The sequence below is a fragment of the Neodiprion lecontei genome, chromosome 3 (genome assembly GCF_021901455.1).
Source record: "Neodiprion lecontei isolate iyNeoLeco1 chromosome 3, iyNeoLeco1.1, whole genome shotgun sequence".
In the NCBI taxonomy this organism is placed as follows: Eukaryota; Metazoa; Arthropoda; class Insecta; order Hymenoptera; family Diprionidae; genus Neodiprion; species Neodiprion lecontei.
Window position 1 is genome coordinate 33,193,734 of NC_060262.1, and position 24,174 is coordinate 33,217,907.

General features: G+C 41.7%; 3 protein-coding genes across 18 annotated transcripts in view; 1 reads left to right on the forward strand and 2 right to left on the reverse strand.

Moving 5' to 3' along the window:
* Window positions 1-772: 772 nt before the first annotated feature.
* LOC107219632 (alpha-tocopherol transfer protein-like) lies at window positions 773-6,370 on the reverse strand. Of its 2 annotated transcripts, none has more exons than XM_015657908.2 (5): window positions 6,188-6,370; window positions 3,173-3,311; window positions 2,810-2,969; window positions 1,524-1,993; window positions 773-1,206 (listed from the first exon to the last, which is right to left on the reverse strand). In XM_015657908.2, exons 2-5 carry the CDS (start codon window positions 3,309-3,311, stop codon window positions 1,055-1,057), a joined length of 921 nt encoding a protein of 306 aa, XP_015513394.1. In that variant the 5' UTR covers window positions 6,188-6,370; the 3' UTR covers window positions 773-1,054. The 2 variants fall into 2 exon arrangements, with proteins under 2 accessions (XP_015513394.1, XP_015513392.1); XM_015657906.2 differs by lacking the exon at window positions 6,188-6,370 and adding an exon at window positions 4,349-4,536.
* A 1,695-nt stretch (window positions 6,371-8,065) lies between these two features.
* Window positions 8,066-24,174, reverse strand: part of LOC107219610 — a 98,247-nt gene continuing 82,138 nt past the window's right edge. For 3 of the 13 annotated variants that reach the window (XM_046734783.1, XM_046734793.1, XM_015657874.2), the window contains exons 2-7: window positions 10,525-10,613; window positions 9,963-10,369; window positions 9,458-9,824; window positions 9,098-9,378; window positions 8,730-9,026; window positions 8,066-8,570 (exon numbers count right to left, since the gene is read on the reverse strand). In XM_046734783.1, the coding sequence (XP_046590739.1) occupies window positions 8,481-8,570; window positions 8,730-9,026; window positions 9,098-9,378; window positions 9,458-9,824; window positions 9,963-10,369; window positions 10,525-10,613 (1,531 nt within the window). In that variant the 3' untranslated portion in view covers window positions 8,066-8,480. Of the gene's footprint in view, window positions 8,571-8,729; window positions 9,027-9,097; window positions 9,379-9,457; window positions 9,825-9,962; window positions 10,370-10,524; window positions 10,614-11,272; window positions 11,678-11,820; window positions 11,929-14,173; window positions 14,226-17,531; window positions 17,600-24,174 lie in introns of those variants that run through there. The other 10 variants (XM_046734785.1, XM_046734784.1, XM_046734792.1 and 7 more) reach the window with 7 other exon arrangements.
* On the forward strand, window positions 13,910-23,503 carry LOC107219628 (odorant receptor coreceptor). Of its 3 annotated transcripts, none has more exons than XM_046734799.1 (9): window positions 13,910-14,092; window positions 15,211-15,354; window positions 15,595-15,978; window positions 16,113-16,367; window positions 16,459-16,697; window positions 19,853-19,952; window positions 20,043-20,147; window positions 20,237-20,392; window positions 21,367-23,503. In XM_046734799.1, the coding sequence occupies exons 2-9, from the start codon at window positions 15,211-15,213 to the stop codon at window positions 21,415-21,417; spliced, it is 1,434 nt and encodes a 477-aa protein (XP_046590755.1). In that variant the 5' UTR covers window positions 13,910-14,092; the 3' UTR covers window positions 21,418-23,503. The 3 variants fall into 3 exon arrangements, with proteins under 3 accessions (XP_046590755.1, XP_046590754.1, XP_015513389.1); XM_046734798.1 differs by lacking the exon at window positions 13,910-14,092 and having other exon boundaries at window positions 15,191-15,354; window positions 21,367-21,448; window positions 21,519-23,503; XM_015657903.2 differs by lacking the exon at window positions 13,910-14,092 and having other exon boundaries at window positions 15,191-15,354.

A 24,174-nucleotide genomic window follows, 5' to 3' on the forward strand; every position in this document is an offset into this window, starting at 1 on the left:
GCTGACAAATATGCAGTCAACGTTTAGTATTCACTCACTAATGTTCAGTTATTCCCGTTTTTCAAACACTTCGCAACTTCGAACCTTTTTGCAACATCAATCTGACCGTTTCGATAAAAATTTGTTCCTCATGTTTAAGTTGGTCTGAATATGAGTGACCGGGACTTACTGGCTGAAATATTTCAACCTGAATTATAAGTAAATTAGAAAAGTTTTTATTCTTGTTTCGAGATAAAACGACTGGTAGTTAAACCATTGAAGGTAATAAGTGTGGAGAACTTTCTGCAGCGTGTAATGGTTCGCAATAAGTAGCAAGAAATGCGTAGCTTCCAGCTAATTATAAGAAAAAAAAATGTATTTACGTAACGCGATAATTAGAGTTAAAAAGCTAGTACATAGTCCGATTTGAAGGGGATCGAGCCTGGCTCAAGCGGCTAGCCATTATAGCTCTTTACCCTTTAGAATGCAACTTTCTCTCGAGGCGGCATTACATCTGCAGCAATCTGTACAACCAGGTTTTACCAACGGTTCAAATCAATTCCTTAAATACCACAAGCGTGAAGAAACCAAAGAATCGGTTGACCTTGATTTTTCTCAAGTTTTCTCCAATCGCAGAATAGTATAATGATGGGTAATTATGGTGAGAGCTGATCGATTGAGCACTCACGAGTTGGAACTGTGGCCAAGAAGAACGGCGTTGAATAAAATCCCGTTAATCTAGCTTATGATCGTTTTTGGTTGTTTATAGGTATATCGAGAAACGAAATTCACATAGGATATATATACACATGTGTATAAATATATATTTTTATGGAAAATATGTGTTTGTACAAAGTTGTAGAAATAGTTACACCAGACTCCAATATCATGTGATGTGTAAGTGCGACAAGGAAGATACAGGCGAAGGTGCTTCGATCACTTGCTCAGCGACGCATATCAAAAATTAGCTTCTTAAAAGTTTTATTTGCAAAAAAAAAAAAAAAGAACAGAGAAGTGGCGAGGATTCGTGAAATGGATAGATTAGTGGGAGTTAAAAGAGAAGTTAGGAGAGACACTAGTCGATGACGAGTTGGCGGAATGAGCCGTCCAACCCGAAGAGGTCATCCTGTGTTTTTGGTTTACCGGGGCGAAGAGCCTCGTTTGTCTTGATGGCTTCCTGGGCAGCGAACCATGGTCCATAATCTTCCAGCTTCTTGATCCAAGCATCTGAAAAAACCAATAACAGTAATAAGAAATTGGGGCCAATTAACGGTTTGCTGCGGTTTTAAGTAATTGAGAAAAAAGTTGGCATTGAGAAAGTTTCGTTACAATAGCGTTTCAACTTTGGGCCATCTAAAGTACCATTGATAGCTTATCAATTGCTAACGAAAAAGCTTCCGTAATATTCAAAGCGGTATTCGTTGAACTTTGACCACGAGTCTGGTGACCCGATCGATTTCTGTCGGGCTTTTGACTCCCATTTTTTGGTTATAAATCGAGCTTCTGGCAAGAAAATTTACGCTTTAGAGATGAATTCGAAATACCGTGGATGGCCTGAATGGGTCCTGCGTCGCCTCCGTACTCTGAGGGTAGAATTTCTTTGGGCACGTGTTCGTAGAGGGTTTCAAAAGTGCTGTGAACGAATATCCTGTTCCGGATTTTCTCCTTTAGGAATGGTTTGACAAAATTTATTATCGTGTCTACCAATGGACTAACGTTAACCACGTGAACTTCCTTCAGCTTTACAGGATAAGCTTCCTGCACGCATATAAGGAATTTTTTCACAATTGTAGGTGTGAATTTTGCAAAGTGCGTAGGCGTCGCGACGGAAGCGTCCAAAATGTAGACGTCACCGGCAACCCCGTAGAGTTCTTCCGCGAGACGAACGTCGCCGATCATGAGTACCATTTTCATCGCCTCGGCTACGTTGGGCGTTGGGATGTCCTTGTCGATTCCTCTCATCAGGATAACGCGACGGCCATTTTTGGTCAATCCTGGTAGCGGGGGAATTTGACTGTGAAAAAATAACATATCTTTATTCAGCTGAACTTTACTTGAGGAGTACGGTTTAAGACATTTGCAAATAAAACTAATTGCTGCGCAAACCAGAATCAATGTCTAATGGCCTGTTACCCAAACTCGTTTGGGATTTCCAAGATTTGATAGTGCTTCCTGAACAAGGAAGGGGGGGGGGGAGCTTAGCTATTCGTGCCAAGTTGATGCCTAAGAGCGACTCTTGGAGCTGCAGATTACTGTTCAAATAACTGCAAATATCTTTAATCAAGTTCTCTGACCTTTGATGAATTTAGTAGACTATTCTATACTCAATATGTTATACATTTGAAAATTGATATACGTGATTAACTGTAGGGTGTTGATAGTAACTTTCCATGTGACCATGGTGTACAAATGACTTTCAGCGATCTAAGCCAGTTGACATTGACCTTCAAGGGTTCTCAGGTGATACCTGTACGGTATTTTCTCCGGATTTTAACATACCAATGGCGACTTCAGTCAGTTTTTAATGACATTGGGGATTGTAAGTGTCTTTAAATAAGTTACAGTAGTCGAAAGTACGATTGTTAAGTGGTAGCCTCCGGTTATCAACTCAATATATCTAACCTCAAGTTACTTTAGAGCGAAAGTGTTATGTCTGGAGATTAGCACCCATAAATTACATTCGCATAGAAATGATGCGTGCGCTGGCCTTACGCGACTTTTGGGTCTGGCTTGTCGTTATGTAAGCTTTCATATTCATCATAGACATTGGCTAATCAAGGATTAGAAATTAGTCATCATACCGCATGACGGTACGTGAATTATAGCTTACACAACACTCGTGATCTCCCTCATTTCCGCCCTGGTGATATCTCTTTGGGAAAAAAACTCAGGTACAATTGAACGCATGGTGAAGTACATGTCCAGCTTTCTTTTACACTTCTCAAGTGAGAATTTGCAGCCACGCAAAAATGTCATTAGCCTCAAGTCATCTGTGTAAAATAAATCAATAAAATGTAATTACGCGTTCGTTATTTCCCTTCGGTCTTAGGAATAAGAATGTTAATAACAAATCTTCGCGAAAGATAGCTTCGGATTATAATTATCAGTGGCTGAATTGTTCAGAGACGAGATAATTGGCCCTTGATGAAAAATACTTATACGATTTCTGGCATAATAAGAAATAAATTGTTACCATCGAAAACAGGTAAGTGAGGCTGCTTAGCCAGCCACTCTTTAATCAGCTTTAAATCCCTTTGGCGCGTCGTCGGGTCTTCGTTCAATTCGACCCGGATCTGCTTCGACATCTCTTCTGTCGGCTGTATCAACAACATCTGAAACAAGATATTCTGATTCTTATTCATGCAACGTTTACGAGTGGTGCCATATAATTATTACAGTTTTATTCAGGTTTGAACGAGGGTCCAAGGTGAATAAGCTAGTAAGCAACAATGACATGTTCCTAAGAAGTAGGCAAAATAGACCAACTGATTACAAGATTTGACTGCATGTGCTGTCTGAAGATAAAATTTTTACGTTTCAACGATGGTCAATTTGAAAATAAAGAACAGTGGGAAGTAACGTATCTTCGCACAATATGTTGGACAAAATTTATCGAAACAGTTTTTCATATCCCGAGTCTCTATAATTGAATGGTCATGTGAGTAGGTATGTTAGGATTCGTGCAATTATATCCTTAGGTGTAATTTGAAATTCAAGCGCTGAGCACTCTCAAGTACTAACCGATAAGCGTAAGCATAAATGAGAATGGAATATTTTGTAACGATTCAGACGAATGAACGCACGGCGGTAACAGAGATCTGGATATTTGAATTGTCAAGTTACCGCGTCACGTGTATCCCAGGTTACCTTACCATCTTCCGACGAGACAATGCGATCACGCAACATTCAATATAGATTACGTGCCGAGTATTCAACACCGCAATCTACGCAGATGCGAGATAGCAATGGCAGACCGCGATATTTCGAAGAGAATGGCATAATGTTACAATTCACTCATGCTGGGCAATGAATTAATTCGACTGTGACCGTGCAGTTCTTCCGCATCGGTTGAAAGTGTGGCAAGACTACCAATACATGTCTTTTTGATCACGCGACTTCTCCGTTTTGCGCTTATATATGTGTTACGGAATTTTCCCCCTCTCTGTCTGTCAAAAAAATGCACCGTTGTTGCATAATTTACAGTTGTGCCAGGCGTACCGGTTTTTCAGTGTTTATATAGCTTATTGAGCAAAAAGTGTATTTCCCTGGGAAAAAACGTCCACACGTGGAGCACTGCGGTGTCATTGAGATGTGACAACGCAGTGGAATTGGTAATTTGATGCAATAATTGATAGTGACAATCGCATACCGCCATATGTTGCCTGTTCCCTGTTTTTCGTTAGCCTTTAGGCGTAGCCAAAATTCAGCTCTGGCTGTCTCGAATGAAAGCATGGATTCTTGGCCCTCCGTCAAGTGTGGTGAAAGCCCCGGGGGATATTGCATTACTGGCATTACTGCTACTCAGGTAACTCGATTTACGTTTCGCGAGGAGCCACAGGTGCCGCAGTTTGTTACGTCACGTTTCCACGCGAGGATAATACTCGCAGCACGATATCCACTCGCTCGCTAAGAAGTCTTGTCTTTCTACTTTTTTCACTTCTGATGAAATTTTATATGTGCTTAGGTACCATTAAAATTCATAAAATGTTGCGACGATTCTTGAACAGATAATACGATGCCTGTGTTGTGTACTCAACATTTACGTAACACTCAGGCACATAACATTAATGCCCGACGGTAGGAATTGTCTGACTACGAAAAGTATATCTATGTCACTGTTGCTTTTTATTAGATACCTCGGCTAGCAGGTTTACTCAACACGTAGGCAAAATTAGCCTTGGTAGTTGTTTTCGACGCAATTTGATATCTTTTTGACCCTGCTAAAATCGTGCGATCACTCCACCGCCATCAACAAGTCACTAAATTCCACGATTACCAAGGAACCAACCGGTTTTGTCGCGCCTACGTGCGAATTGAGAGGTGAATGCTTAACATTTTATTCATCATACCGTAGTTTTGATACTCAGAGAAAACTCTTGCAGTCAACGGCACGATCTTTATCAGCATGAAATTCAGCTATTCTGTATTATAGATGGTGATGAATCAACAAGAAACCTTGTACCTGATGATTTATCAATTCATAACTCGACAATTCAGGTTTTTTTTTTCTCTGCAAGAGAACATTATTATCCTTTCTATTCGTAGTGAGAGCCCGATACAGTCTGACGCGATACAGCCAGAGTGAAAGCTATTCTAACGTAACACGTAACGAAGATGTAAGAAATATCGTACTTTTTGGAGTCGAGAAATAAACGTAAGATTATTTTTGCGTTCAATCGTTTTCTTGAGCCATTCACTTTCTCGATTTGGAATTTTTTTCCTACAAATATACCTACAACGTACATAACACAATGCGGTGAAACCACATAAAATTCATTTAATAAGAAACGAATGTTGAACGTCGTTCAGCTTCGTCGTTACGACTTTCACTCTGCTGCATTGCGCTAAAAGCAGAGCCAAGAGACTCATCGTTGAAATCCACATTGCAATAATATTTTGCCAAGATTTTTAAATGCTCTTGTACCTGTTTACGTTGTCTACGTCACGGAAGACGCTAAACGCGACTGAACTATCATGGTGAATTATTGATGACAGAAAAAAAGGGAAACTTTCAATAGGCACTGCAATGAAATTTCAACTCGGGACTCAACGTAACCAAGAGAAAAGGTATACAGTTAAGGACGTGAGATTTGGCAACCAAGAGAAATGAACTTCTGTTACATTCAGATTTTTATCTTCATCCCACACGGCTTATTAAGCGGAGTTCAGAGAGTTATATTAAACGTTATAAATTTAACTAAATTACGCCAACTATTAACCGAACGGTGTACATCCAGCATGGAAAAGACGTTTGTTCGGCCTCATGAAGGTGAACTGAATAAGCGGGTGTATTATGAAATACGTATTTACGGGTTCTCAAGTTAACATTTACGTTCAAGTATGCACGAAAGAAAGTTTTGATAAAGATGTTGAATTTGTTCCAATATCGCAACTCGGAACTGGATTCACTCACGCACCATACCACCGCAAAAGAGACAAGGTTTTTCAACTGACACTCACGTCGAATCGAAACAGCGGTTTTTCTTACCTTGAATGCGACGACTGCCCTTTCCGACCGTATAGTGAGAGAACAGTCAGTGAACTAGACACAACTCAGCTCGCTGAAACGAGTTTTGTTACCGACAAATGAACGGACCGTTGAAATCGCGTGGAGAAACGCGGGAAGATGATGGTGCGGTCTGTGCAATGTCCAGAGAGTGGGACTCTGGTATCTGGGACCGGTTCTCCTTATATCAGACTAAACCCCACCACTGGTAATGTATCCCTTACTCCCGGGAACTCCATGCCTCGTATTATCGTTTCTGTTTGCGGCTGCCGTGGAGTTGAAAAAAGCGAACGATTATGCAATTTTCCGCTAAGAAGAAACTAGTAATTTTTTTTAAGTACGGAACGGAACAAAAATTCTCATTCGCAGTTGGCTCCCTGCTTCTTGTTGAAGATGTGGAGATGTTCTGATTCGCGATAATGCATTGGAATTTTTTGCAATATTGTAACCCCAGTAATTACCATTCTTTGATGTTCTTAGAATGATGATGCGTTCGTTCAGGTAATAAGCAAAAGTAGTTGATAAAAAGTCGGGTGTCGAGCCAGGAACTAAACACTCAGCGTAGGCGGTAAAACGATCTAGAATGAGAACAAAAACAGAACAAATAACAAACCAATTCACAATTTATACATATACCTGAGAATTTAAGAGTGGGACAATCTAATTGGATTTATCGTTCATTCTTGTTCAAGTAAATTCGTCGTGCACTGTCTTTGATACGCACCATACGAGTATTTGTCAGACTGAGGTCTACCAAAAGTATCATACATCTGTAGCGTCAGTTGAAACATAAAATCGGATTCGAATAAAGATATGGTACAGAATCTTGGATACATCTAGAAAAATGTCGAACCTTGTCTTTAGCTTCATCAAAAGCTGTTATCAATGAAGAGTCGTGTTCGAGCATGCAGTTTGTCTTTATGCCGCTACCGTTTTTCCAATACAAGTGATATACATACTATAATTACTCAAATATTCACGACGTATTGCAACAAGGAGAATTGCAACAAATGCCTAGCTTTACAATTCCAATATATCTTACCGGTGTAAATGATACCAGAAGAGATTTTTTTAAGCATAAGCAAACGTACGTAGCAAGTATGCCACGTTGCCGAAGTTCATAGCTTTCCCTGATACAATTGAATGAAGAAAAAAAGTCGCTGACCAATATTCAACGAACCGTTTCTTTCTTTCCTTTTTTCCTACTGTCTTTCATTTCTCTTGTGATCCCCTCAACTTCACTGTCCTACCAGCGGAAAAGCCTACGACAATTTAGATTTTGCACGTCTATCGTTCATTTGGGTTAAAATTAACTTTACTAAGTATCTTTGACAAATTTTGATTTAGGTATTAGTACGAATCCCGTTGACAGGTATAATTGATTGAAAAGGTAATACTGCGGGATGTGAACAAAATGTTGTCCTGCGAGTAGTTGAATGCACAATGTCCGGCGATAGCTAGTTTCAAGTGCACTCAGGTGACAAGGCAATTCATTCGATTCCAGTCAAGGTGGACAACTCATGGATAGAATAATGTATCGAATAAAAATTAACATCGTTATCGCATGATAGTTCTGAAGTCGGACGCGGTTTGAGTCTTCGTTGTTCATTTTATTTATTTATTTTTTTTTTGTTTAATTTCCTGCACAAAATGGAATCCGGGGAAAATGACGTCATACTCACGATTCGCAACACCTTCACGCTTTCTGATTTCCTCGCTAATTAAAAACTACGTATACGTATATATGATATAATTTACCAACGGTATGCTTCTCCTTAATTTTAAAAGATAATTCTCCGTAAATTTACCACAAATAGACGATGGAGTGATAATAAATTCAAGAATAAAAATAACGAGAAATTGTAACGCAAACGTTTTTATTTGACGATTTTCAACGATACACACAAAATCAATGACGGGAAAACAAGTTGTCAAAAGAACATGGTCTGCAGGGCTATTCCGAAACGAAAAATAAACATGATCCACGATTTCGAGGAATCGTTCAAGGTTTCGTTGACAAAAGTCACCGAAAAATTTGTGAACACAGTCGATGTAGAACTTGATCGAGATCGCCGTAAGCCCGTCTCAACTTTTATACCCGAGCGATCCGAAGGCAGGCTGCGACTGTAGTCGGCTCCACGAGTGGTGATCAATGGTAGCGAAATGACGACAGGAATTTCAAGTTCATATTCAAAACCAGTCAGCCAAGTACGAAGGAGGGTTTAGGGATCTTCGAGGCGGGTAGAGGACAGGCGAGGCTTAAAATGGATCAATTCTAAAACTTGACGGCGAGCGTCGCCACGATGGAAGTCGCGAGGCTTAGCATCATTGTCACGGCATCGGCCGAAATATCCGTAGCGCCCGCCTGTAAGGATAAAAAGATATGCACGGTAAGTCGAAATGACTGTAGGGATTAAATGTGACCCGTTATCCCGGACCAGTCATGGAGATAAGCGTCTCTTATTCGATTCATCGATATTCTTTGTCCCAACTTGTGACTTCGGCGTGATAGAAGCAGACGTACCGCGGCTTCGTCCTGCCGTCCGACTCTTCGAAGGCTAGGAGCGTCGCCCTCCTCGGCGGTTGGCATCAGAGCGGGAACTCGTGGTAGAGCAGGCAAGGTCTGGTCATGGCGGCGAACTCTGCATCCGGCACCTCGGCAACCTCCGGTTACAGCGCTCTTGATGGCACCGGGAAGATCCCATACCGAACGGGCCTCGAGAAGCGATTTTGCACCCGGTCCGCTGGCGTAGAATGGAACAGGCTTCTTGTCGGCGGAGCAGATTCCTGCTACGACCAGCAATGTGTCCTTCGGCGAGGTCTGAAACCATTGGAATGCCAATGTGTAGAAGAGTTATTCATAGTCGAAGATTCAGTGGCCGGCAGTATTACCTCGCGAGTGAGCAGCTCGACGGTTGAAGAGAGATCGTTTCCGGGAGCAGCGGCGACCAGCATGTAACCCTTTTCGTTTGAAGCAGACTTCAGTTCCTTGATCGTGTCACTGACTAGATCTACCAGGTTCGACTGCAGAGGAGATGGTCGACGCGGAGGGAACTCGTCTTCTTGGGCGCCAAGGTTTCCGCCGAGTGAGTCAAGGAGGCTCCTGAAGAAGGCCACGCGAATCCTGGAGAACATGTCGAAGACGTCCCACATTCCATCGGTGTTCGCAGCTCCTGAAATTAGCGAGATGCGAGTTACTGGCTCGTATCATCCTTTGCCTTCTGTCCTCTGGGGTGAAAGCTGTGGGCTTACCCTCGGGCTTGGACGAAGCTGATGTCGGAAGTGCTCCAGGCTGCCTGTCCAAATCGATGAGACGCCATACATCGTGGAACTCGGGTCTTGAATGACGGGCTTCTCGTTTCACGTTGTTCTCATCGGCCTCGTTCATTTCCTTGGCAATGCCTGCGGGACCGTCATAGCCGATGGCTGCGGGGATGGAAAAGTTTGTCGTTGAGACTGCTCCGGTTGTCATCACCTTGGCATGCCGAGCCCATGAAAGCAGAGCACCAACGTTGGCTCGCAGGAAGTGTTCGCACTCGCAGTCCTTGTCTTTCCTAAGCAGTGCCATCGGATCGTCTTGACCGTTGTACTTCAAGGGTGTGTTGTTGTTGCGGCAGCTCTGTAAAGCAGGTGATTTGCCATTTTCCTTATAAAAGTGACCGGCAGCGTTACGGATAAAAAAGAACTGAAGAGAAATGATTAATTTTGAATTTTTGATCAGACATCCATAAGCCGAGCGGACGATTCGTAACATTACCTGCAGCAGTCCTTGAACGGGGAAATCATGCTTGCTCCTGAAAGTGTTCCACAGTTCCTCTTTGTCCTGGCTGGTTTCGTCTATCAGTAGGAACACAACGTTGCGCGGAAAATCTGCATCCTTTCCGGCGTTTTCCTCGAAAAGGCCGTTCAGAGCGTCCTTCGGTTCCTTCAGAGATTCGGTACCGCGGCTGGCGCTGTCCGATGAAATTATTACAACCTCAGACCGCTTCTCCCTGGACGGATCCTCAGCGGTCGACTCGTCAACGTGTTTTGCCGACTTCTTCGCGTCCGAAGCCTGCAGGATCTTGTTCATCCCGGTTACTTGCATCTTGCCATTCAACATCTGGTCCACTGATGTCCTTTGCTCGGTGTCCAAGCTCGGCGCCGTATCCCATGCTGCTGCAGCTGAAGAAAGCGGAGAAAACAATGTCGCTGACATTTCACCCAGAAACAGCTTTTTTTATTGAAGCCTCTACGGCCGGTTGAATTCTTTTCCAATCTCTGTTTTGATCAATTTATTTTACTTGTTTATGTCTTATGTTTTGAAAAATTATTCATACCTGATCGGTCTACGACGAAGGCGTAACCAGAGTTGGTAGCAATCGCCACCATCAATCCAACCACGAGCAATGATTTGAACATTGTAAAGCTGGAGAGAGAGAGAATAAATGCGCGTTACTTCGAGATACGTGTCGCCAAATCTTTTCAACCGATGAAAAATTTGTTAAGACAACAGAGTCGTGTTTCAAATAGCAACTAACCGCTATTCTTTTGTTGAAAAAAAAAAAACAATTGCGCACTCCACCACGCTTTATCGGTTTAATATTACGTACAGAGTGTCTATTAATGGGTAAATTGTATGCCGCGAATATGATTTTTTTTTCAATGCAACGACACCTATGACGCTCTGTATTTCTCAGATAACTCGTAACTGAGAACTAAATTTTGCTCGTAGGTACAGTGTTTCGATTTTTTTTTTAATTTTTAAACAAATTTTTATTCAAATTATTTGGTCGAATTAAAAATTAAAATAATAATAAAATTTATCTGGATGGAAAATTTACGGACAATGGATCACACAAAATTATTTGTAAACAATTATGACTAGTGGGAAGAGTATGCCCGTACATAATTTGGAGTGGAATTTCACGTAATCACCTTTCAGCGTGGAATAACAAACGTCCACTGAATTATACGGATAGTTATTTGCATTGAAGAATAACAGGTTAATAATAAGTTAGCCATTTCGTTATATATGTGGGAATATTTGTTTGCTGGTGAGTAATGTAATGGATGTGGAGTATTTACCGAACTTCTACAGACTTCTGCAGCTGTTTTATCTAAGTTTCTTTCCAAACTTTCTTTCCGTCCTCTTCTCGTAGACCAGAAAATTCAATCGCACGCTAAATCAATTTGCACGTCCGTATAATGGCACCTACGAAACGCTACTAAACAATCGCCCAAAATCAAACACCTCGAGTTTCCTGGACGACGAACAAATGCAACAATATACAAGTCGATGTTTGTCTCCCAACGTTTTCATTGCCTTCTCAGAGTCATGATCAAACCCCGGATCAACCCTGCATAATTCAAGAGGCTTAGAGCCACCTCTGAGTTGGAATCTCTCGAAACGGTTCGATATTCGAGTCAACCTGTCATCGGGATCATTCAAAATCGACATTTTCGACTCTGCGATTCGCCACATCAGGTTTCCTGGAATATCGAAAATACGTTTTTACGTATCTAACGTTAAACAGTTTCTATTAGTTATGTAATTTCCACGTGGCCAAGACTATAGTGTGCCGCTTATATCAAGTGATAGATCGATTACAAAGAAATTCCAAGGTGCTGGTTACCTCCACATAAGTGGCACATGACGACACCGGCACAAGCACCATTCTCAGTACCCAAAACAACACCGTTGACGTAGTCCTTAATACGTATGATAGCGTAAGATTTGATGCCTGTAAATAATGAAACAATCTTGTCTGGGAATGCTTGGAGGGCAAGCTGTACTACTTTGCGTTACACACTACCTAAATCGTTGTAAGTCGAGGGGCTGTACAACGCGTCAGTGTAGACGCAGACGGTTCAAACGGATATGTAAAAATCAGTGGCACCAACATTGACATCGAGTCATTCGGTTCAAATTAATGAGCCGAGTACTCGTTAAAATCCTCTTTAGGGTATCAGAGTGCAAAAAACTGAAGGTGATACTAAAAATTTTCTTTCTTAGCACACTGCGTGGATCACATCTTCACGATTTATAGATCATCGCAGGTAGGGTCTCAACAGATCGGCTCCCAATGATGTAGACACACCTTCTACATCAGTTACGCAGCCACATAAAGCCGAATTTCATTCGCCCAGTTCAAGGAGTTGCACATCAGTATAGAGATATTTGCCTTAATCTAAGACGGGCTAACATTCCCATATAATAATGGCGTCACAAGTCTCGTTTTGACGCTGGAAAACGAGTTTTGGATGTTATGATAATTCCTAACGGCGGAGATTCGCAAATGGCTTCTGGTACTAATAGTCACAAATCTTGTTTTGTCGTAGAAATACAAGTTTTGAGTACTAGTTACACGAAAGGAGAAGCGGAGGAGGATATCCGTAAATAGTTTTTTGTACTAATAGTCACGATCGACGTTCAGCAGACATGGATAAGGCGGGTTTTGAACTGTGATTCTGGCAAATTGAATGGGACCTTTTCAACTTTAGGGCTATAAGGTGATTTGAATTTCACGTCATTCGAGTACACAGAGGTATCTATTTACATTAGTGGTCCCGGGGTAATAACTCCAGTGGGTGACCCGGTAATAGAACTAACCATTAGTATAAATGGCGAGTAGTTATAAATTCTGTTAGTAGTTCAGATGTAGGGTACAGTTAATTTGACTTACATATGTCAGGCTACCCTCGCCGATCCCGAACTCAACACTAAATTGGGAAGAATTTAATATTCTTTGACTTGCGGGACTTGCCGAGTAGCGTGATAGCCGTAACGATCTGTTTATTAATTCAGCATATACATACAGATCAAAATGAAACATTCATACGCAGAATTATCAGTTAAAAATGGGTACGGAATATCGAAAAAAAATTACTTGTAATTTTAGATATATTTTATCAACCAATATAAAACTTTGTGCGGCATCTGCGGCAGTTCGCGTGGAATTAGGTTTCAAAAAATTGAGTTTGAAAGTCAAATTTTTTTAATGAAAGAAGAAATCTCCGTGTTCAACTTCAAGCAAAACGTTAAACAGGTTGCCGACAATTTTACGTAAACAAAATTCCTCGACTTTTCCCTGACTTTTCTCGTCAAAAAATTCAGAACTCCCTGAGGTTTTCCCTTGAAAATTAGGTAATCTTGCGTAGCTTTTATGATAAAAAGCTAAAAAGCTCCAGAAGTTGTGCATCTTGAATATGTAAATTTGGATTTAAAATACACACAGTATTGCTTCGTTTCACAGAAATAATTAAAAATCGAACAATAACCATTTCCGAAAGTTAGCTTAACCGAATTGACGAAGCATAGCTTAATGTTTGGAAACGATTTATAAAAAAATTAGATTTTTTCCTACGTTCGATCATAATTTCATGACTTTTCCCTGACTATACCCGGTTTTCCGGTCTGTCGCCGTCCTGTTAAAATAACTTTTAGGTCTACAAAGAGTGCGTGGTGAGGAAAAGTCATCGTTAGGTACTCTAAATGATAATGGCAGGAGTAGGTACGAGCATAAACAATTAGCGCCTTACAAAAGGACAGTGATAACCCGATGTTTGGTAAATAAGAAAAGAGTCTGGCGGCAAAGCAGCGAGCAGTACATCAAGAACGCAGAAGCGGTTGCGCGCAAAAGTAAAGCTATCATTGGACCACGTTGGGCGTCTCCGAGGAACGGCGGATGTCCGCGACCCTTTTCAGGCAGAGCGTTGCAACAGAGGAGGGCAAGCGTTTGCGCGCGATTCTCCGAGTCCACCTCGCGGTCACCTTCTTGTCATCTTACGACCTCCTTGTTCGCCGGCCGCCTCGTCGAGGAATTATAGAGTACCTGCACGGTTCGCACGGTTTATCGCTTTTCATTTCCCTCGCGCGGTTTTGGATTAGTACACACAAAACTCAAGGTAAGACTTTTTCTTACAGAACAGGGTTCGTCGGATTCCTTCGCATTTCCGTTGGAATTTGAATCGTTTCAATTTACTCACCAGCACCACGACGCGGATGAAACCAGAGCACCAACCCCCCAAGTTCAAGTTCGAGCTGCACTTTGAATTTATCGAATTGAAAAATGAACTTGGTTAACGCATAACCCCCCCCCCCCACAGGGTAACTGTGGAATACGCCAATTCGCACTCACAGGAATTTAACACAATCACTGCCCGGTAAGAATCGGCAGAAAATTAGCACGCTGTTACTTGCCCATCGCATATGGAATAAAAGGAAGAATGCAGAATTTGCAACTCAGAATGAAGCAGAATTTAGAGTTGTATTTCATGCAAAGGGAATTTAGTGAACAATCTCATCACGCTCAAAGTATACCGTCTCAATTAATGCACTGAATAAATGTGAAACAAAGCGAAACGAGCACTCGGTTATTTAATTCGCTTGCCAATATTTATCGCTAGGATTCAGAATTCATAACGAAGACAGCGTTCGTTATTTGCTATTCTAGCGAATTATACGATCACGTGTCATCTGACATTTTGTATTACATTGTGAATTCAAATTCGTCTGAAATATTTATCGCTTGCTACGGTTATACGTGTGTTTAATTACGGCTTCCTGTATCGATCGGGCATTATTTTCCACACGAGTAAATTTTATAAACCTAATTTCACTAGATCATGAATTTGGGTTATAATTTTCCTGGCTGATAGAATTGCATGTGTTATTTATATTCTGTGGTGCTTCAGAACCCTTGATAGTAAAATTCATAGTTTTTGAACTTTTTGAAAGTCGATCACGTCTGTGATGAAAATTGGATTTAATTTCAGTCTTGCAAATTTTTCTGGCAGCCCAGTAACCTGATCCGCGTTCGATCCTCAGCATAACAAAAATCGAAACGTCAAGTTGACAACTCTAGAAATAATTCAATCAAGGTCCGACTATATGCGGGTGTAATTATACTGTTCATTTCGCGGTCAGTTTGCACACGTGGCAAGTTATGCCACATCATTTAGCAGAAGCCAGACCGCATGCAGCAGTTATTAAATAACTTTTAGCTGACTGATTTTTTATGCAGATGATGAAATATAAGCAGCAAGGTCTCGTGGCAGACCTGATGCCGAATATTCGGCTCATGCAGTTCACCGGCCATTTCTTCTTTCAATATTACAACGACGCGGGAGGAAGCAATATAAAGCTGTTTCATAAAATCTACTGCGTCGTAAGCCACTGTACTCAGTTTTATTCTCAGACTGGTTATCAGCATCGCAAAAGATATAACTATAGATAAATACGGGGTCAGTCAAGACCGCCGATGCGATAATGCAATTATGCATGTCTTGTTTAATATTACGAGCTAAGCCATCGTAGAAAACGTGTCGATATGTGAAAAAATATGCTCTTTATGCAGCTACTACCGTATTTTACGGATTTCTTGAGCTAACTTAACGACCTTTTGCAGGTTCACCTAATCTTGATCCTTCTACAGTTTTCTCTCTGCGGCTTGAACCTCTTCTTTGAGAGGGATAACGTTGAAGACATGACCGCAAACACCATCACCCTCCTCTTTTTCACGCATAGCTTATCAAAGCTGACGTACGCCGGCGCGAGGAGTAAAATGTTTTATCGGACATTGGGAATTTGGAACAATCCGAACAGCCATCCCTTGTTTGCCGAGAGTAACGCTCGATACCATGCCATCGCGCTATCGAAAAATAGACGTCTTTTAACTAGCGTAACGGCCGCAACCGTGTTTTCGGTTCTCGCGTGGACCGGTCTAACCTTCATGGGTGACTCCGTGAAGAATATCGTCGACAAGGAAACGAACGAGACAACGACCATCGAGGTAACGCACCCTCGCTAATAACCTTCGCCTTAATTTCGATCGACAAATTGAAAGGGAGAGATAAATAAGGAAGAGAAGCTGTCGTTTGATAGTTTTAAGAAACAGGTAGCGTATGAACTTGGAAAACTTTGTAGATACCAAGGCTGATGCTGCGGTCCTGGTACCCTTATGACGCCGGACATGGCGTAGCTCACGTCGCCACATTGATATTTCAATTCTATTGGGTCCTGGTCTGTCTGATGAGCGCCAGCATGCTGGATGTGCTCTTTTGCTCTTGGCTACTTTTTGCCTGCGAGCAGATTCAACATCTGAAGCAAATAATGAAGCCGCTGATCGAGCTGAGTGCAACGTTGGACACGGTTGTTCCGCACAGCAACGAATTGTTCAAAGTAAGCAGAATCTATTCGTACGTACGACCTCGCTCAAGTTCGTATACTCGACACCCTTTGAAGTGGTTAACTTTTTCCCATCACTGCGCAGGCTGGAAGTACCGACCACTTGAGAGACAATCAACCCCCGCCGCCACCCGAAAACGACATGCTGGATATGGATTTGAGAGGGATTTACAGCAACAGACAAGACTTTACGGCCACGTTCAGATCCACGACAGGCCTCGGCTTCAGTGGTGGAGTCGGTCCGAACGGGCTGACCAAGAAGCAGGAAATATTGGTCAGAAGTGCCATCAAGTACTGGGTCGAAAGGCACAAGCATGTAGTGAGGTGAGCCGTGGCTATTCTGAATTCAATTTTTGGCGATAAATCATACGAATTGGGAAAAAAGTCCACCGGCAATTGTCAAATGGGTCGAGGTAAGGATTAGCCAATTGGCAGTCGAAATTTTTCAATGAGAAAAACTTGGGGAGACCGAGCAATAGATTCCAGATACCCAAGCGCTGAATAGTAGTTGAAAGAGGGTAGGAAATCCATACGCAGGTATATTATGGAGGGGAGATTTGCCCGTGCATCATTCATGACAAACACGTCGATAGCCAAGGAGAAGTAACTTTAATTTTCTAGTCGGTACTTGTAACCACTTACACATGATAACTGCTCGCAGTAAAAACCGTAAGCTGTGGTTCATTACTTCCAACGAATGCTACCCGACCGTTCACAGCTCTACCAACGAGATTCTGCGACAGAAGTATTCCTAAAAATTAGTTGAATCTTTCATTTTAGACAGGCGAAAGATCAGTTGACTTGGGGCAGTACGAATAACGTACGCTTAGTTTTCTCTGTTTTTGTAATGTTTACTGAAATGCGTGACTAGTAGCCTCGTGAACGTAGGTCAGAGGCTCGTAGGCTCGTAAAAGTCAGTGCACGATTCGGCGACAGTGTGACGTCACATGACTATGTCATGTGCAATTATTGCAAGTCACGGTCTTTGAAAGTAACACCGCTGTAGATGTTGTGCCCGGTATTATGCCCATAGTCCGCCAATATGGATAGTAATCCGTAAAAGAGGGGCCGCTGCTTTCGTGTGTACACAAGAGAGTGGATAGAAAATTTCTTAGACTTTGTTTAAAAGAAATCTCACTGTTCGATGTTGAAACTCACGCTACAACATGATGCGAGACTTTCTCAGTGACTGTTGTTAACTGCTCCTACGCTCAGTTGCGTTGACTCTGAAAACAAAAGAGAAATACATGTACTCGACGTGATCACTTGAGCAAACAAATTTTGAATTTTTTACTTCCAGACTGATTTTAGAATAGCATGATACGATCCAAGCACGAACCGTTTGACATCCATTTCGCGTCACCTTTGGACGAAGCGATGAAAAAGAGTTAGGAAAAAGAAAGATATCGAAGAAAAACTTTGCAAACGTGTCGTCAATTAATTCATGAAAGACAGAAAGCAGTAATCACTCACCCTGGTCAAAGTAGGTCAGAGTCTTCCCAATATGTGAGATGCAAATACCCTGAATAGCTGAGCGGCGAAATTCATATTTGATCGCCACTCGACTCGACTGCATATTTAATAAAACACTTTGAACCTGCTCGGAAACATTTCGTCTGGAGTCTTAAAATTTTCAGTAAGGGTTTGAAACTCTATCGGTAATGATTAAATAAAGGCTTCTCTCAGATGCTGGGTAAATCCAGTCTGGTAAATATTATACAACGGGTTTAGGTCCGACAAAGTCATACGTCTTCTGGAAAAATTCTGGAGAAAATTTATGGTATGCATTTGTATACCCATCTGCTGCTCGTGCGATACACCGAAGCCGCAAAGGCGTTCGTAATATGGGGCACAACTGTATCCTCTTTCCATTATTCGCCCATTTTTCCTGCACCCTTATTGCACCTCATCCCCGTCCAGCTTCGTCACCCCATTCCACTTCATTCCATGCATATACATACCTGTATATACGAAAGAGAAACAACCAGACGTCTGTTGGAAATCCCACAGTGGTCAAGTATTAATCGCAAGAGCGAATGTGAGCGAGATATTGACCGCTAGTGTCGCGAGTCGGTGTGTGGCGTTCAATTTACGGGGTTTGGAGAACGTAACGCGACCACACGGTGGACATAGAGGAATAGGGTAGGAAGGGATGACAGCAGTCGATGAAAGAACCCACGTATAATATGAAGAAGGAACGTCGGGAGCAAGGGCGAAACGGTCGATCCCGGGACGATCATATATTCACTTCGGAGCGTGTACAGAAATTCCTTTTCCTCTCATCCGACCGTACGTGGGTCAGAGAAGCAAAGCAAATGCTATTTTGACAGCCTAATCTTCGTTTACAGACTTCAAAGGGCTTTGCTTTCCATTTCCGGATTGCGAAAGGAAAACATGTGCCTTATTTTATACCAGACCCTCCGAATCTGGTGTATTTACACAGTAAAAAAGAAATATCGCGCGTAAAGTGTTCGATCGAGACTTTTCCGAAGCCAAGCAAAGCGAATTATTGTCGACACTACACGGAGTCTGGTGTCTGTGACAACGATGCGGCAGTCTTCGTACAATTCGATTAAACGCATCGAAAACTGGAGTTTGACGCCGTGTCTTTCGTTTCCTCGTCTTGACATGCCAAATTTTCGCCTCCCCCGAAATGAGACCCCCCCCCCTCTGAAAAAAACCGACGAATTTGATCATCATCTTTTTGACGTGAACGGGTTTCGTGACCGAGATAACAATATCGAAGTCAACCCCGCGGCAACGAAAGAAAAGGCAATAAATTTCTTTAAGGCGGGACTGGAAAATCGTCTTGGTATCCACCCAGACGTTCACTCCACATGAATTTAAACCACTCGTGCGTAAATCAATGGCACACGTTTATTTAATCGAGCCATCCCTTTGTTCTGTTATTTTTTTACCTCAAAGAAGTCGCGGGAAGTTTTACTTTTACGTATCGGGGAAAATGCTTAAAGGGCTTCGCGGCACGGTGAACTGGCACATGGTGTATGTAGAATGGCAGAGACACGCCCTCCTCGCTGTACAAGCTGGCAATAGCACGCTGGAAGAAGAGCTATGCTTGAAATATTCAAGCAAAACGACAATGGCAACCAAGTTATCTTCGGGGCGGTTAGGCCGTGAAGTCGTCGTCCAAGTGGGTGGTACCGGGACTCTGGTAGCTTCTTCGCCTACATTATCGACATTGTCTCATGGTCTGATCTTTCTCAGAAATTACAGTAACGTTGATCCGGCAAGCTATAACGCAAAGGCACGTTCATCAATCCGTATACACTTTCCAACGATGGGACGGATTTAACAAATTTTTACCCGTCAACGACTAAAAGAAAAAGTACCATTCAATGGTTCTTCTCAATGGTTATTTGCGAATAGACCTGACGTACTTATGGAGTGAAATCGAATAATTTATAGATCGAAGGTGGATCACGGTCTGGTATTACACATGTTGCACTATTGTTTTTCAGACTCGTAACAGCCGTCGGGGATACTTACGGGTTTGCCTTACTTATCCACATGTTGATAGCCACAATTACCTTAACTCTGCTCGCTTATCAAGCAACAAAGGTATTCTCACACAATCTGTAATATTACTCCGTTACTTACGAATATAAAAATCGCAAAAAAAGTACAAGAGCGTTACTTTGCCCAAAACAGATTTCTGGCTTTGACGTATACTCAATGGGCGTCATAGGTTACATCCTCTACAGTCTGGGGCAAGTCTTTCTCTTCTGTATATTTGGAAATCGACTGATCGAAGAGGTAGGCCTCGTTAGACTCCTAATTGAACTGAGACAAACTAATTACGGTCCACCAGGTTTTACTCTAGAGGAATATTTTGCTCATTGCAGAGTTCATCGGTTATGGATGCCGCCTACTCCTGCCAGTGGTACGATGGATCTGAGGAGGCGAAGACGTTCGTTCAAATTGTTTGTCAGCAGTGTCAAAAGGCCATGTCGGTTTCCGGTGCCAAGTTCTTCACGGTTTCTTTGGACTTGTTCGCGTCGGTAAGTGACGATACAAATGTACACCGACAATGTGACTATTTTCTACGCAATACGGCGAGTATTATTGCCGATGAATTCGTTGTTCCGAAACTTGGTGGGATTCAAACTTGATGGCCGTGAAAAAATTCAAACTTCATGGAAACAATGATCGCAATACAGCGTAAAAGACACATCACTGATCACATTTCCAAACGCGGGAAGGAGTGTCGGGAGTTTCGCGAAAAAATATTTCTCGAGGATGGGTAAAATAATGTATAAGATGTAACGCGTACAGCGTATATAGCGTATGGTTGAGTGTACTCGACGGGTGGAGAGTCACGTTTTGCGGGTGATGGTCTGAAGGGAAATCATAGAACTTTGGGACGTCTTTTTACGCAGATAGTACTCTGTCACATGGCAGTGATTCTACAACACAAGACTGATATAATCTGGCGGGAATAAGTTTCGTCCAGTTTTCTTTCTTACCAGAAGTTAGATTTACCGTATATAGTACTCGTCCATCATAAACTGTAGTATCACTTTTTTCTAAACTATTATTAAGCGTCACCACAGATCCATATTATGTACATCGTACATCGTAAAAATGACTCACTGAACTTGGTAGGTATCTACAGTTGAATGAGACGCGGCCACTATTTTCAATTTCTGTCCAGTTCTTAGATCAGAAATACGTAAACAGCATTGTGTAGAAAGTACGATATTTATGCTGACATAGTAGTAGGAGTTCGAATACGACCGAGTCGATGGTATTCCGACATTTTCAGAGATATTATTCTGATATCTGATGTAACATGCGTTCAGCTTTACCTCGCGTTATAGCTTCTGCACAGTGAAAATCTAGGAACACGCAGGGCATTATTGCAATTAACCACCGGTGGCTAAGAAACACGCAAAATCCACGGGTGTCAATGCTTAGCCTAGTATAATTACAACCGCGGCGGTGATGTTTCATTAATGAAATTAATTATTCGCAGGTTGTTGGAGCGATGGTTACCTACTTCATGGTGCTGATGCAGCTCGGTTAAATCCGCAATCATCATCCGCCATAGAGCTAAAGTGAGTTCTCTTGCTCGTCTGATTCGCGGGGAGATCCAAGTGTGGTTTTTTTCATCTTTTTTTTTTTAAGTTCTTACTTACGGTACGAAGAAGGAATATTCTCTTAGGCAGCCGGCTGAGCCGAATCGCCCATTTCACTCTGGCTTTGTGGTGCCTTACGAAGTTTGGTAATTGAAGAAAATACCAGTATTAAACTATTACTTCAACGGAATCTCATGATACGTATGAAACCTACACTAAACGTTGGGCAGATAAAATGATTAATTTTCGACTTATCACATACGTTGGTGAATGTCAACCGATATGCAATACTTGAATGAACTGTTCGCATTTCAATTTTCGAACCGTCTGTGTCGATGCACAAAACAGTGTTGAGATTTTGGACGAACGGTTCGAAAATTGATAAATTTTACTCGAAAGTTGTGAGCCAAAGAAGAAAAATGAACGAAAGTTCTGATCGTTTGTAATTGCAAGGTTTCGGGCATGAAAGGAAGGTCTGTATTTTAGGACTCAATGGGGAAACCTTACGCTAAGCTTATATTTATACGTGAGAATTAATGTTATCGTAGTTATAAAAATTTTATTCTCCTGACCAGCAATACAGTCCAGCAGTTTATTTCACGTTGCTAAGAATAGGAAAAAATACAGTTGGTCTGAAAAAACTTTTAACTGCGTATGTAAATACGCGAATCTTTTACCGAGTGCTATTCTGACAATTTCTACGGGGTATTGAGCTTTTTCTTTAAATCTATATAATTTTTTTCAAAGGCGAAAGGCGTCTTACTACTGTCCATTTTGCTCTTGTCTTATAGGCTTATACTTAAGTAAAATATTTTTCGAATTCTATTACGTTACGATTAGAATTTATCGGTAGACTTTAACCGAATCGTACACATGTGAATGTGTGACGAAATGCCTTAACGAAATAACATAATAATTAATAGAGAATTTGAAGATAGTAACGATGATACTTGCGTTACGGAACCATGCAAATGACTACAAGAATAAGTATATTCCTGAAAGGTTATCAGAATAACGTTGAAATTCAATTAGAGAAATCAAAATTAGTAGTAAATAGTGTTTAAAATTTTGTCGCACCCTAAGATAACTGACCAAATAGTTAGGTACTGTGTGACCTACTATCAAGTGATTTATAAGTGAATTATTATGGCGTGAAAGTAAATGGTAACATTTGTAGGAACGCAAAAAGATGAGTGTGCGCGTGTGAACGGCGTGTGTGTGCGAGCGCTCGCAGCGACGATGTACGCGTTTCGAGCGTGAGAGGGGGCAGCGGGCCCAGCAGTCTTTCGGCGATCGTTGGCCGAGAAGCGACATAGGTTATGTTCTTTGTTTGTTTATGATATTTTGCGCATTTAATAAATTCATTCAGTCATGTAACTAAATCCGCTCTCCATTCCGTTATCACATAAAACCCATAACATATATCGAACCCATCTCAAGTTATTACTATAAGTATTTAAAATAACTGTACGATACGCGTACGTGCATTTGTGACCCAATTCCACGCCGAAGACGTGCTTCTGAATTTTGACACGTTTCTACATACAAATGTTTCTACATATATTCTAAGACAGGATTTCTTTTTTCTCTGATCCAAAAAGTTGAGTACGCGTATTTATCCTTCAAAATATTACCACTGGGCACCATATTCTTACACTCACGACTATATGTCGGGAAAAATGTTAATTCTTTGCAAGTGCAGCAGGATTCGATTAAAGATAATACCGTAACGGTATGTAACGTAAATCTAAGCATTAGGATATAAAATAATGATAATTTACCAAGTAACATATAAACCTTAATAATAGTTACAACGATCGTGTTGAGCGAGGGTGCTACGTGCTGGCATGTTGTATCGGCAGGCGGAGCAGAGCTGTTTGGTAATCCACGCGCTCTGAATTCTTATATTCGGCATTAACGTGCAACGGAGTTCAAAAGTGTTGATTTAATTGTTCAATTTCCCACAGTCCCAGCTGTTCTTTCTATGTAAATCTACACTATATATATTTATCTAATAAAACATTCAGACATTAAGGAGTACGAGTTTCCTGTTCTCTTTGCGTGTGTCGGGAACTTTTCCAAAACAAATGTTTCATCACGCTCCCAGCAAGCCGCTTTTCCGCCGCATAGGCATGAAAATTATCCTACACATTGAATCAATGCCAAATATCGATTCCCAACATCCCAAGTGAACGTGCGTACGCGTAGATCGTTCCCTGGTCAACATCCGGTGCATTTTTATGAATCTTGTTTCCGGCCTATGTATGAACCGAATGTACTCGAAATGAGGGGAAGGTCGTAACTGCAAAGCAATAGCGACAATCAGCCAGTAGAACGAGACCGTCGAGGAACACTCTAAAACAATTTCTAAGTCTGGAACAGTCGATCGGTGGGATTTGTAAATATACGAGGTCGTCCCTCTTTATGGGAACCCTTGAAACATCAGGTGGGATTTCGCAAGGACCCGAGGGTAAACGGGGACGACTGTGGTCACATACATTTACACAAAATTTCAACCAGAGTTGCACGACCCTTGTTCGTCCTCCCAGATTTTCTCTCTCAGAGCTGCAGTCGCGTGTTCAAAAAGTTCCGATAACAAGTCGGATTTATTTTACCTCGGAACGGGGGCTTCCGATTCGTTCGATCAATATTCGTAAGCCTTTGAAATATGTCGAGGATACGTCACAGATCGCTATACCGGAACG